Source organism: Microcaecilia unicolor, chromosome 2 (genome assembly GCF_901765095.1).
Source record: "Microcaecilia unicolor chromosome 2, aMicUni1.1, whole genome shotgun sequence".
NCBI classification, from domain to species: Eukaryota; Metazoa; Chordata; class Amphibia; order Gymnophiona; family Siphonopidae; genus Microcaecilia; species Microcaecilia unicolor.
The window spans coordinates 83323112-83338150 of record NC_044032.1 but is presented as its reverse complement, the minus strand read 5'-3'; the positions used below and the strand labels follow the sequence as shown (position 1 = coordinate 83338150).

At 42.7% G+C, this 15039-nt stretch overlaps 1 protein-coding gene across 1 annotated transcript in view; it reads right to left on the bottom strand.

Moving 5' to 3' along the window:
- ZNF131 (zinc finger protein 131) overlaps window positions 1-15039 on the bottom strand; it is a 206725-nt gene that overhangs the window by 24091 nt on the left and 167595 nt on the right. The window contains exon 7 of the mRNA XM_030193094.1: window positions 7683-7813. Coding sequence (XP_030048954.1) covers window positions 7683-7813 — 131 coding nt within the window. The remainder of the gene's footprint in view (window positions 1-7682; window positions 7814-15039) is intronic.

Here is a 15039-nt window from a genome sequence, read left to right as displayed (position 1 = left end):
TCCATAAGCCATTATTAATCCACTGCTTATTTCTAGGATATCAAAAAAAGTTCACAGAGTGTATGAATGCAAATATGGTAGTCTCAAATAATTTTAGACTAAAGTGAAGGAGAGTCTCATATATAGTACTCAGTAATATTGCTTTCACTCAATAGGTGAATACATTACATATATTAATGTCATAATCATTGACTCAACCTCCACCATCCCAATTATAACAACAAAAAAAGACTTATTATAATATTATTATAATAACAAAAAAAGACAAGCGCACCAATCTGCCTAAGATAAGTGCAGTGTGCATCTCTTTGATAAGTATATATATAAAAAAAGCAGTGCAAGTCTTTTTTTGTTATTATAATTGGGATGGTGGAGGTTGAGTCAATGATTATGACATTAATATATGTAATGTATTCACCTATTGAGTGAAAGCAATATTACTGAGTACTATATATGAGACTCTCCTTCACTTTAGTCTAAAATTATTTGAGACTACCATATTTGCATTCATACACTCTGTGAACTTTTTTGATATTTCATCATATGGGACAGAGTGACGGTCTATAATTAGTTAACAGTTATTTCTAGGATAAGCAGCATAAAATCAGTTTACTCTTTTGGGATCTTGCCAGGTACTTGTGACCTGGATTGGCCACTGTTGGAAACAGGATACTTGAGGGACCTTCCATCTGCCCAGTATGGCAACGCTTATATTCTGCTACAAGCGCTCCCAGCTATATTGGGGTTTTGATTGTGGCCCTAACCCCATAGACCAGCGTGGACTGCCATCTGAGGGATCAGGCTGAACTAGCCTAGCTAGCACCAGCTCAACTTCACCATTGCTGGAGGTACAGAAATACTGAGGAATCCTAGCAAGCACCAGCTCATAAACCAGCAATGTCACAACCTGCTGGAATGGACTGATCTAGTTGGATGAAAAGGAAGGATAACTTTTACCTGAAGGATTTACAGCAATAACAAAGTAAAAGTACACATACAGTTGTGCATGATTATTGCTGTGAGAAAAAGTACCTGTAGGTGTTTCTGCTTTTCTAACTAAAAACATATGTGTAATTTGAAAATGATGAATTTATGTCTTTCCCCAAGAATGTCTATCTATATGGTTAAAGAATGCACTTTTAAAAGCAAAAGTGTATATTTTAACCATTTAGGGCAGCGGTTCTCAACCCAGTCCTTAAGACACACCCAGCCAGTCAGATTTTCAGAATACTCACAAATATATAATACATGAAATAGATTTGTTTACAATGGAGGTAGAGCATGCAAATCTATCTCATGAATATTCATTGTGGATACCCTGAAACCTGACTGGCTGAGTGTATCCTGAGGACCGGGTTGAGAACCCCCAAGTTAGGGGTAATATTATAAGATATTTTTGCTAGTAAATAGCCTTTCATAGAATTGCCTGGACTACATGCAAGCAATCCTATGTGCACAAGATTATTTGACCCAAGAGAAGGTATTCTCATGGATGGGGTTGGAGAGGGATTAGAAAATATGCATGTATAAGCATAAAATAAGCTAGGAAACTTGTGCATACTAAAAAGCAGGTTTAACTATGAACATGTACGGAGGAAGTGACGTCACCAGATACATGGACGTCTGAGTGCGGAGCTCCCGCTACCCTGCACGAAATCTACTGATAAACAAGAGCGACTAGCGGCAAACGAAGCCCAACGGGTCTGCATATCCTCCTCTTCAGTTAGCTATCTCACTAAAATGAGTCAAAAAGCGACGGGATTGGATTTAACCCGATTTGCTTATCCGAGCGGAGACGGTGCGCCGGGCTCCAAGATGGCGGCGGCCCGCGGAGAGCAAGAGAAACAAGAGGAGAGGCATCAGAGCAGAGGCGAGAGCTCACCCGAGCGCCCCGAATTGGAGGAGGCAGAGGGAGAAATCGCCCCGGCGTTAAAAAACTGGCTACAAGAAATCAGCTCCAACCTGAATGCGTTACGAACAGAAGTGGCCACGCTTGGAGCTGACCTTAGAGGTGAAATTCGGGAGCTTGGGACGCGCCTGGAGGAAACAGAAAGTCAAGTGGAGGGCCACAGTGAAGCCCTGGGTCAGATGGAACAACAAATTGCAGGCCTGCACAAAGAGCAACAACAATTATGGTCCAAAGTTGAAGATTTAGAAAACAGAGGCCGACGGAACAACCTGCGCTTTCGTGGGCTACCGGAGACACCTACGTATCAAGACAGCGCAGCGGTGATCCAAAAGATGGTGGCCGAGCTGATGACGGCGAACAACTTGGCTGTTGAGGCAGAGGCAATCCAAATAGAAAGGGCCCACAGAGTGCTAGGTCCGAGCCGCAATAACGCCTCAAAAAGATATAATAGCCTGCTTCACGAGTTTTAAGTTTAAAGAACAAATCTTAAAAGCAGCACGTCAAGTCACGGACTTTAAATGGGACTCATATAGAATTGAAATTTATCAAGATGTAGCAGCAGCGACGTTAAAAAGAAGAATGAGTTGAAACCTTTCACGAGAAGGCTGCGTGACTTAAACATACAATACAGATGGAGATATCCCCTTTGCCTTGGCATTTTACAAAGACGGCAGAGCAACACCAAATAAGATCACTAGAAAGGCCAGGATGATTTGCCTGAACTGGAAGTGGAAACGGACTTGGCTGCCCCCAATGGGGGAAAAAGAAATAACACGCAATCAGCATCAACAAATGGAAAAGAGTGGGAAAAGGCCCACGGAGATTACAACGTCAACAGTCTGCTGCCAAAATCACATGAAACAACGGGACGAGACGTCTCAGAACCAACAGAGGGCGAAAAGCCGCTAGATACCAAAGCGGCGACTCGGGACCAAGATGAAAGACACACTTAAGTTCTGTTAGTTTGCTCATGTTACGTTAACTGCTGTTCAAGGGGTATGCGGAAACTGTTTGGTGAGTCACTCTCTCTTTGCTTAGGTGCCTGTCGATACTGAGAGACACCTAACTTACAGAGGGGGGGGGGGGGGGGGGAAGGGTGGGAAATGGAGGGGAGGGGAAAAAGGAGGGGAACGGAGATGACACAGTGGCAAGAGATATATAGTCCTCTCCAAGTAAAGGCAAGTGCAGGGGCGAAGAATGATACCGGGGGAGTAATTATGGCTGATATAACATGGTTATCATTGATGTAAAGGGACTAAACATACCCAAAAGCGGCAACTGCTATTTAGGGAACTATCCGCCTACAAGTGGATGTGGCTTAATCCAGGGAAACCCACCTTAACCCTAGATACAGAGACTATGTATGCATAAGCAATACCCTTATATATTATTTTGCTTACTTCCCATGCGAACACAAAAAGTAAAGGGGTCTTGATAGCCCTTAGCAATTCCAAGCCTTGGTGACGCGAAAGGTATACGGACAAAGATGGGCGATATTGATTATGAACCTACAATTAGCTGGAAAGGCCCTATACGGTTCTAAACATATATGGGCCCAATGCCAATCAGGAACAATTTTTTTTAGAACTAGACCGACAAATTACACAACACATTGAGGGATCCCTATTAATAGGAGGAGACTTTAACATTACTCTACATCCACATTTAGATAATTCCACAATGGGAGTCACATATGGCCAACAGGGTAGACGCCAACTTAGAGATTTACTCACAAAATGGCAGCTGACAGACCTATGGCGTAGGGATAACCCCTCAAACACGCAACTACACATTTTACTCTTCAGTCCACCATAGCTTCTCCCGAAGACATGTGGCTAGGAGACATAATGATACTGAATATGGGGGCCACATCCCAAATACTACCTTGTACATGGTCGGATCATTCTCCAGTGCTGCTGCGACTCTCTGACAGGGGGGGTACCACGGAAAGAGCGCACATGGTGCCTAGATGACACGTTACTAATGAGCCCAGATAACATACTCTCCACTGAACAAAATATTAAAGAATACCTCACCTATAATGACAATGGGGAGGTGTCCCCGATCATACTCTGGGAGGGCCTTAAGGCAGTGCTGCGAGGCCAGTTGATTGCGCTGCGCTCACACTGTTGGAAAAAGAGATCTGCTGAGGAACAGAAATTGCGGGAGGAATTGTTGCGAGTGGAGGGGGAGATGCAGCAAGGGGACACGCAGCCCAATCCAACACTACTGGGACAGGCACAGGAGATAAGAAATAAGATCTTAGACCTAGAATTAGCAGACTTGACGGTACAATTGCAAAGGGTAGGTCAAACGCATTTTGAATTTGGCAATAAGCCCAGTCGGTTATTAGCATATAAATTAAAACAAAGAGCTGCCAGGAATGGAATAGGAAGTTAAAAGATGAACAAGGGGAGCTCCATTCAGATCTGGAGTCGATAAAATCTATATTTAGATCCTTTTATCAACAATTATACACCCCAGAGACAACCCCAAACTTGGAAAGTATAACGGAGTTTTTGGCGGGAATTGAGCTCCCACAGCTGTCCGAGGAAGCTCAACAAATGTTATCAAACCCATCATGTTAGAAGAGGTTATAGCTACCATTAAAACACTGGCTCCCCATAAAGCGCCGGGCCCTGACGGATACACAAATCGATTTTATAAAATCTTTGGAGGGTTGTTAGCCCCCATTCTAGTGAGAGTCTTCAACTCTATAGACATGACCACAGGGTTGCTGCCGACATGGGATCTAGCTACTATTACCGTGATCCCTAAAGCAGGCAAGGACCCACAGAAATGTGGGTCGTACAGACCTATCTCCCTGCTAGGTGTGGACTATAAAATATTTACCAAATTATTGGCAACTAGATTACAAAAATATCTCCCAAAATTAGTCCATGAAGATCAAGCAGGGTTTGTGGAGGGTCGGCAGACTTTTGATAATGTCAGGAGAGCCATCTTTATGGTTCAGAACGCACAAATTCAAAATACTGCTTTATGTATCTTGTCCCTGGATGCCGAGAAAGCGTTTGACAGGGTGAGCTGGCCCTTTCTGTTTGAGGTATTAAGGCAGGTAGGCATTGGGGGACGATTTGGGTCCTGGCTACATACGATATATAAATCCCCAAAAGCGGCTGTGCGGGTTAATGGTCATCTTTCTCAAACATTCCAATTAAATAGGGGTACCAGACAGGGCTGTGCGTTATCCCCGCTTTTATTTGCCCTAGTAATGGAACCGCTGGCTATTCAAATTAGAACCCAAAGAGAGATCAGGGGGCCAAGATGGGGAGGTATAGAGACCAAGGTTCTCATGTTTGCGGATGATATTTTGCTCACATTAGTGGAGCCTTTGGTCTCCTTCCCAAAATAAATGAGGCAATACAAAAATATGGGGAAGTATCCGGATTTAAAATTAACTTGACAAATCTGAAGCATTGGACGTGGGGATCCCTGAGGTGCAACTGACGGTGCTCCAACAACAATTTCAATATAGATGGGCGACCAAATACATTCGTTACTTAGGGGTCAACATTCCACGTAGAATAGAAGAAATTTTCAAATACAATTTCCCAGACAAAGTGCGAGAACTTTTTTTGGAGATGGAACGATGGGAGGGCCGAACCTTGTCCTGGATGGGAAAGAATCAGTGCAATAAAATGATAGTTCTTCCCAAACTTTATATCTTTTCATGGCACTTCCAATTACCCTCCCAAGGGCTTTCTATGAAATTTGCAGAGGAAGGCGTTTGCGTTCATTTGGAGAAAGAAACCCCCGAGAGTGCGGAGAGAGATGTTATATCAACCACGTAAACGGGGCGGGATGGGGGGGTCCCATCTTTTAAGACTTATTACCAAGCGGCCGCATTTAAAAGTATTAGCCGCGTGGCAGCAAAACCCGATAGAAGATAGGCAATTAAATGGAACAGAGATGGGTAGATCCCATACCCTTGAGAGCGTTGCCGGGGCTTCCGACACATCAATTAGATGAAGTAATTAAAAGAAGCCTTCCTATGCTGAGGTGGCCGCTTATAACCTGGAAACAGATACGGAAACAGCACTTCCCAGAAAGAACATACTTTACACACGTTCTTAGATTCGCTCCACAATTTGGACCGGGTCATCTAGATGGGGCATACCTAGAATGGGAAGAGCGAGGCTTATGTGAACTGGGACAAATGTGGGAACAAGGGGTAGCGGCCTCATATACATAGCTATGCCAAGAACATGGACTCTCACCCTTGCAAGCTTTTCAATTTTACCAGGTTCGTGACTTTATAAAGAAAAGAGTGGCAGAAGAGCTTAGTCTGACAGAGACGGCACTGGAGAAGAGTCTGACAAATGGGGGAAGTAAGGGGGGGATAACTAAATTTATGGGGCCCTTTTATCTAGGGAGAACCCGATAGATCACTATACTGCAAATGGGAATCAGCAATAGGTTCCACTTATGACCCCACTCAATGGGCACAGGCCTTTCGATCGCTACTGAAGGTTTCAATCTCTAGTTCCCTGATAGAAAATGGGCACAAGATATTATACTGGTGGTATTATACCCCCCATCGATTAGCCACAATGTATAAGAAGGGCTCTGGTAACTGTTGGAGGCAATGTGAGATAAAAGGGGATATGCTTCACGTGTGGTGGGCTTGCAGACACGCTCAGAAGTTCTGGAGCGAGGTGATAAGCTTTTTATGTGAAGTGACGAATCAGGCATATCCCATGGAGGTGGAGAGCTGTTTACTCCACTTTAAACCTCCAGAAATTAAAAAAATCATACACAGCTTTGCCACTCAGCTTTTTGTGGCAGGTAAATTAGTCATTGCCTCAGCCTGGAGGAAGCTTACGATCCCAGGATACATAGAGTCCGGGAAAGACTGGATAGAATTCAATTGATGTCAAAGCTCACTGCCATGAGAAACGGCCGAATTACACAATACCAAAAAATCTGGGATCCATATGTTAAATGGAAAGCAACCTCTGCAATATAAAACCTGTTACTTATGCATTAATGAGGGGGGTGGAAGAGGTTAAAAGGGTGGAGACAAGATTAACCTAAGCGGAGGTGTATAATGGTTCAACTGATGTTTTCTCCGTCAGAGGATGTTTGGAATCTTTATGCTGTTATATAAAGTCATGTACCTATAAAACTGATGTATAGATATGTACTGTGTCTTAAAAATGTAAAATTATAAATAAGGCTTAAAAAAAAAAAAAAAACTATGAACATGTACTCTCCATGGGGTAGGTTTAAAAAAGGAATGTATGCATATCCTTTCCCTTCAAACACTGGTGTAACTATGGTGGCATATGTCGGTTCACGATTTCAGAAGATACTCAAGTGAAGACTATATGATTTTATAGATATCGATTAGCCCCTGATGCAACCCAGTGGAGCGAAACACGGCCTGTGTCGGGCTTGTTAATTTTTATTGATCCATATCAATTAAATATTGTTTTCCACATACATATCTGCTTCGTTTGGTGTCCATCTTGGAGTTTACAGATCGATTATCCTGCTGTTTTCTTGGACCTTCGGTTTTCAGAAAGCCCATTTTTAATAACATTATTTTACATGTTGAAATAGTTTTCATTTTTCCCTCTAGATGTCAACCATCATATTTCTATTTCCTTCATAACTCTCTTTAAACAAAAATGCTAGAACATAAGAACTATTAATGTAATCCTCCCTTCCAAAAAAAAAAACAAACAAGCAATGCCTCCACATGCCCAAAAAAATCCCAAACCAAACTCAAAAGGTAACTGTAGTTGCATACCTGACATTCATAGAGCTTCTTTCTTCCTTTTTTTGCTCCTACCCCAGATTGACAAGCTGTCAAATGACACTTAAGCGTACTGTTTCTAGCAAAGCGTTCATGACAGTTTGGACACTGAAATGGCTTTTCACCTGTTGAGAAAACAAAAAAAAAACTGCAGTGACTGGCTTACTTTATGGAATTTATTATTTTTTTTCTTATATTGATTTTGTTTTTCATTTTTGAGGTGGATGGATGCAAGTGCATGATAAACGCTAGGGATATGCACAGACAAAAATTTTAGGTTTGTTTTCAGAGTTTTTGGATTTATTTTTCCAATTTTTAGATTTTTTGTTTGGTTTGTTTCCCATGTTTGTTTTTAATAAAAAAAATTTACACTACAAACTTTTTAACATGCATATATAAAATCTGTGCACATTAATTTTTTAGGTTAAAATGCATTAAATCGCTTTTGCGTTTGCTACATTTTAAAGCATTCTGATGAACTAAATTTTATTAATTTTATATATTAGGATTTACCGCCTTTTTGAAGGAATTTCACTCAAGGCGGTGTACAGTAAGAATAGAACATGAGCAATAGACAATTACAGCAGTAAAAATATTCAAAAACAATACAAAGTATGGCATGGTATACTATTTACAATGTCAACACAAGATGTAATAGAATATTATAAGTGATAGCGAAGGGTAAAGCAAAGATGTAACATATGGAAGGGTAAGAAGTAGGAAGAGTTAGAAAGTAAGGTGATTAATTTAAAGGAAGTTGCACATGAGGTCAGAGAAATGGTTGTTATCAGCTAGGGTAGGAGTGGATAAACATGTCCTGCTACAGTATATGCAAACGAATGTTAACAAATTTAGGGGTATGTTTACTAAGGCACGTTAGCGGCCTTTAAAGTTAAGGTGCGTTAAAGGCTAACACGCTAATACATTCCTATAGGTGCGTTAGCGTTTAAGGCGTGTCAACCATGTGCGTTAAAAACACTAACTCGCTTATAGCACGCCTTTGTAAACACAGGTCATATGTTCCTAATAAAAGTGATGTGGCTGACACCAAATTCTTCTTGAAACATTAATTGTATCAATAATTTAAGGAGCAAATTAACTGATATTATATCATAAATAAAGAGGCAAAACTCACATTGGCTTTCATTTTACAAGTCCAATTCACATTTGAAACGTGCAGAAGCCTGCAGCATGTTAATCTGGTTGTGAGCCCAGGCCGAGGCCTAGTATAGGGCTTTGGCCAAGGCCTAGGGTAGACCAACAGGCCCCTATGCACTAACCCAGCCACCAAGCCCCCCCCACACACAACAACCAACTAGCACCACCAGAAAATGGGAGATAGAGCATTCAGGCGGGCCTCATGGCCTATTGGGAACCCACTCGCATAGAGTCCAAGCATGCAGGCCTCACGGCCGAACAGGAACCGAGTCATACAGTGGGAATGGAAAAAGAACGAGGGGTCCCCAAAGGGATTGGAGCACCAGCAACGCACACAGCGCTAGCTAAGGATGCAAGGGAAAAGTGACCGACAGACGTTTCTATAGGAAACACAAGGCTGCGCCACAGCCAGTCAAGGATAAAGGAAGCCACACAAGGGAACATACAAGGGAAAGGGAAAGCCACTAGGAAAACACAATGCTAACCTCACAACACACAGGGATAAAAGGAACAGCTAAACAGGGATACACTAGGCTGTGCCACACAGCACTCAAAGGCAAAGGGAATCCAATGCACAAGGCTGGCCTCACAACACACAGGGCTAAAGGGAACTGCTAAATAGGGATACACAAGGCTGTTCCACACAGCGCTCAAAGGCAAGGGAAAGGTAAGCAAACAGCGAACGTTTACTAACACATACAGATCAGATAAGGAGCAGACCTCATCAGAAACAGGACACAGACACAGCAAAGAAAGAATCAAAGCAGGCTAAAGGAAAAGGCTGCTTTTAAAACACTAACCTGCCAGAAGCAGGGATTACAATGCAGACAAAGCAAAGCGTTAAAGCAAACAAAGGAAAAAACAACCCCCCAGGACGAAATAAAGGGTCAAGAGGCTGCCCACAAAGGCAGGACTACAAGGCAATAATAAATACAGCACAAAAGGTAAACACAGAGGTAAGGAAACTTAAACAACCAAACTGGAACGATACAGGGACAAGCTTACCACAACACTACAACACCAGCCAAGCAGAGAATAGACCCAGGTGCAGTGCAGTGAGGCAATCAAGCACACGCTGGGAACACCCAGCACTCACACAGAATGTACAAACTAGGAGGAGAGAAAGCAAATCTCCAACGCAAACACAGTGTGCACTAGCACAAACAGAGAGAGAGGAAAGCTGGCTTCAGATGACAGCAATCAAATGCTAAAGCAGGGGTTGAAGGGAGATGTAGGCTTAAGTAGATCAGGCTTCTGACATCTACTGCTTCAGATGTCAGCTCAGCCCCTGATAAGCCAACCAGGAGCGGGTCCCAAACATTCCCTGCCTACCTAGCAGAATCATAACACAGCACTTAAATGTTTATCTTGCATAAACATCTAAGTCCCCATTTTACAAAGCTAAGCTAGGCACATATCAAACCCAAGTGCGTGCAAAGCAAGAGGGTTTGGGCTGGGCATGTTTTGGGTGGGTCAAGGGTGTGGCAAGTTCATAGATGTTAATTCCTCATTTCAAAAGGGAATTAAATGCCTATGCCCCAAAAAGAACAATATTAGGAGTTACACCTACTACCAAGCACGTTTAGGATTTAGTAAACAGCTGCCATTGAGCAGCACTCCATTGGAGGAAATGGGGGGGTTCCCCCCTTAATCCTCTAGTGTTTTTTGACCCCATTCCTCGCCAAATGCCAAACTGGTAAGGGGAAACCAGTCATTCTGACAGTGTCGGGATAATAATAACCATTATGTTTCTAAGGCTGCAAAGACACGTACATGCTGGCATATAACCGGCTATGTTCCCTTTGTACAATGTAATTGGCTATGTGCTGACTTTGAATTCATCAATATTATATATGTTTATCCTGCGTACACCCAGCACATAAATGTCCATTTCTCCGGGTGCTTTATAGAAACAGGCTCTACTCTGGCAGAGTGCTTTTCTAACATACTGGTAAAAGAAGACAAAGCGTCTAACTGGGGTTGATTGTGTCAGTTCCAACAAAGTGCAAGAGTGCTCATATCTTCCCCAGAAATCAAAAGGGCATGTGTCCACATTTTGACAGGAAAATACTTATTTAGATTCTTGTTTGCTTCTTAGTTTAATACCCTTCTAGTCTTGTTACCAGGTTTTCACGGATTTTTATAGCAATATTATTATTACGTATATTGTATACTGGTTTGCAACTGAAAATGTGTACTCTCTATGTTCATGGCTACAATGCCTTGCAAAGTCCTTCACACCTTGTACATTTTTCACATTCTGCTGTCTAAAAATACAATTCAAATGTATTAAAGTAGGAATTTTTTTGCTGATCTACACAACATACTCAGTACTTCAGATGTAAAAAAAAAAACCAATATAGAAATATTCAGAAGGGTGCTATACTGGAAAAAACAGACAGATGCTAAAAAAAAAGTGTTAATTTTATAGACATCATATGAAAAATGCCAGTGCCAAACCAGGATGTCACCTCTACGGGACAGCACTTTACAAAACAAGAACACTGTACCAATGATTTTATGGTAAGAATACTAAAAGGAAACTTTAAGACAATCCAGGAACATATTTGAAGTCAAAATGATTAAATATTTTGACACCCATCAGACAGGACTTAACAAACATCTGGGTTTTCTAGCCCATTATTAACCATAAAAATTTTATTGCTTTGTCACCCTCTTATCTACCATGCATCTCTGACCGTCTCTCATCCACCAGCTCCCCGTTTCTCAACTTACCCATCCTCTTTCTTTGAGACTGTCATTGAATACTTTGGTGTTTCACTTATATTATACTGGTTATTTATAAACATTTGCTTATTTCTGATCTAAAGAAGAAGGGTTATCTTCAAAAGTTAATCAAAAAGTGTATTTAGTCTAATAATAAAGGTATTATCTTATTTTCTTTTCCATGTTTTGTTTTATTTCTAACGTATTACCTAGAAATATTCAAAAGTAATTCAGAATAAGAAATCAAAAAATCTTGATTGCATAAGATTTCACACCTTTTAATACTTAGTTGAAGCCCCTTTTGAAGTACTTCCTATGACAGGAAGAAGGCCCAACTCGTGGCCAACAGAATTAATGCATTCACATGTGATAACCCGAGTCCCGTAATATAGGGGCGAGAGACAATCAGTGTGCGCTTATATTGTCTCTCCCTCTGCAAATCTCTGTGAGTTTAAAAGGTAGTTCGAGATAAAGAGGGCCGATACTTGCTCCTGGTGCTGTCCTTGGCGGGGCAATCCTATACGGTGGTGAATGTATATGGGCCCAATACAAGTCAGGGAGACTTTTACTTAGAAACTGACAGATTGCTCACAGCACAGTGAGGGCTCCCTCCTAATAGGGGAGACTAATATTACACTACAGCCAAAGGTTGATAATTCCTCCATGGGAGGGCCACAAGCCAAGCTAAATAGGTGTCAACTGCATGAGTTGACAGAGCGCTGGCATTTGATAGCTCTGGCGAAGGGCTCACCCCACACAAAGTCAGTATACTTATTACTCAGCGGTCCACAAGACCTCATCGCAAATAGACATGTGGTTGGGGGATGGCTCGCTCTTAGGACATATAGCCACAATCGAGATACATGCACCTGGTCTGTTCACTCCTCAGTGCTCCTTCACATGAAAAGATAGGGGTCCATCAGGCAAGACGGCTCTGGCGTCTAGATGATGCACTCCTATCAGACCCAGAAAACGTCCTTACAATAGAAAAACACATTAGGGAATACATACACTTCAATGACAAGGGGGAGGTTTCACCGGTGGTTGTCTGGGAGGGCTTTAAGGCTGTCCTGCAAGGTCACCTCATAGCTTTGAGCGCTAGTGTTGGAAAAAACAGCAGCGGAGAATAAATTAAGGACAGAATTACAATACACCAGAACATCAGGGTAAGGGAGGGGACACTCATGCGTCCACTGAGAGAGAGGCCCAATAAAAAGGCTAAGGGGCCAGTTTCAGGAGCTAGAACTGGCAGATATCTCCGAACAGATGCAAAGGGTACGTCAGTCCCACTTTGAATTTGGGAATAAGGCTAGTCGGTTACTGGCTTACAAGCTGAAACAACAAACCACTCGAAACGGGGTAGGAAGCCTGAGAGATGAAAAGGGACAGGTGAGGTCGGACAAGCATTACATACGATCAGCCTTTAAAAATTTCTGAGGCACTGTACTCCCAGGAAGCTTCCCAAACATGTGCGCCTGAAGCACAGTACCTGGATGAAGTGGACCTTCCCCAGATCTCTAGTGAGGCTCAGGAGGCACTTTCGGAGCCTATAGCTATGGAGGAAATAGAGCAGTCTAATTCCAGGCAAGGCACCAGGGCCCGATGGGTACACTAATAAGTTCTATAAATTATTGGCAAATTGGTGGCCCCCCTATTGCTGAAGGTATTTAACTCACTAGAGACTAATACGGGTTACCCACCGACATGGAACTTAGCTACCATAGTGATAATACCAAACCAGGGAAAGACCCCATGCAATATAGCTCATACAGGCCCATATCCCTACTGTGAGTAGATTATAAAATCTTCACTAAGATTCTGGCGTCCCGGCTACAAAATGCCTACCCACATTAATACACGAAGATCAGGCAGGGTTCATCCAAAATAGACAGACGTTTGATAATATTCGAAGGGCCCTCTTCATGGTACAAAACGCACAACTCAGTGGGACCCCACTCTGTATTCTGTCATTAGACGCCGAAAAAGCCTTCGACCGGGTGAGCTGGTCTTTTCTCTTCAAAGTCATGGAACGAATGGGAATTGCAGGGCGTTTCTGTAACTGGCTCAGGCTGATTTATAAAGAACCATATGCCTCAGTACGGGTCAATGGCAACTTTCTCAATCATTCAGACTTCACAGAGTGACACGACAGGGGTGCACATTATCTCCACTACTTTTGCTCTAGTGATGGAGCCTTTGGCCATACATGTAAAAGCGCACCCAGAAATCAGAGGATTCAAGTGGAAGGGGCTAGAACGAAAATTCTTTATTTGCAGATGACATCCTGCTTATTTTGAAGACCCCTCTAGTGGCATTCCCCGAAATTGGGAGAGTTATGGGGCAGTGTCAGGATTTAAAATCAATTTTGACAGTCCGAGGCTTTGGATGTAGATATTGCCGGAAGAGCAGTTGCAGCAACTGAAGGCACAGTTCCCCTATCGATGGGCTAAGCAGTATATTAGATACTTAGGGATAAACATTCCACGTAGACTTGATGAGCTCTTGCCACTAATTTTCCAGAGAAAACATGGGGGCTGTTTAATGAAATGGAGAGATGGGAGGGACTTACTTTATCATGGATGGGGCGGATAAATGCAGTAAAGATGGTACTACTGGTACTATTACCTAAACTCCTGTACCTCTTTATGGCCTTACCAATAGCACTACCAAAGGGGTACTTGCGGGGCTTACAAAGAAAAGTGTTCGCATTCATCTGGAGGAAAAGACCACCTCGAGTACGGAGAGAAGTAATGTATCAGCCTAGGGAACAAGGGTGGGATGGGAGTTCTGTGCCTGCAAACGTATATCAGGTGGCACACCTGAAAATCTTATTGGGTGGTTGCAGACGGCGTGCAAGCTGGGCGGGGAACTACAGCGAGGATGGTGGGGATCGGTCCTGCTGAGGACAGTGCTGTGGGTACCCAAACAGCAATTAGGGGATTTAATAAAGAGTAGCCCGGCCCCTCTTACGTTGGCCCTTGGAGATATGGGACAAAATAAGAGAAAAATTCTTTCCGGATCGCATATATTACACACATATGTACCTTAGATTTGCACCAGACCTTGGCCCAGGTCAATGGACGAGGCATATATAACGTGGGAAAAGATGGGGTTATGTGAACTAGGCCAAATCCATGAACAAGGGCTATATACAGAGCTATACAAGGTTCATGGGCTCTTTCCTCTGCAGGCGTATCAATATCTCCAAGTGAAAGATTTCATTAAACGCAAAGCAGAGGAAGAGCTAAACCTCACTGAAACACGATTGGAAGGAGGTATGATGAGGGGGGTGGAGGCCGGGGGGGAATCTCCAGGCTATACAAGGCGTTATTGTTTCAGGACAACCCAGTGGTACACTAAACAGTCAAATGGGAAGCAGTAATGGGGGTGACATATGAATGTGAGCAATGGAGCAAGGCGTTCAGATCCCTCCTACAGGTTTCAACCTCAAGTGCTCTTATGGAAA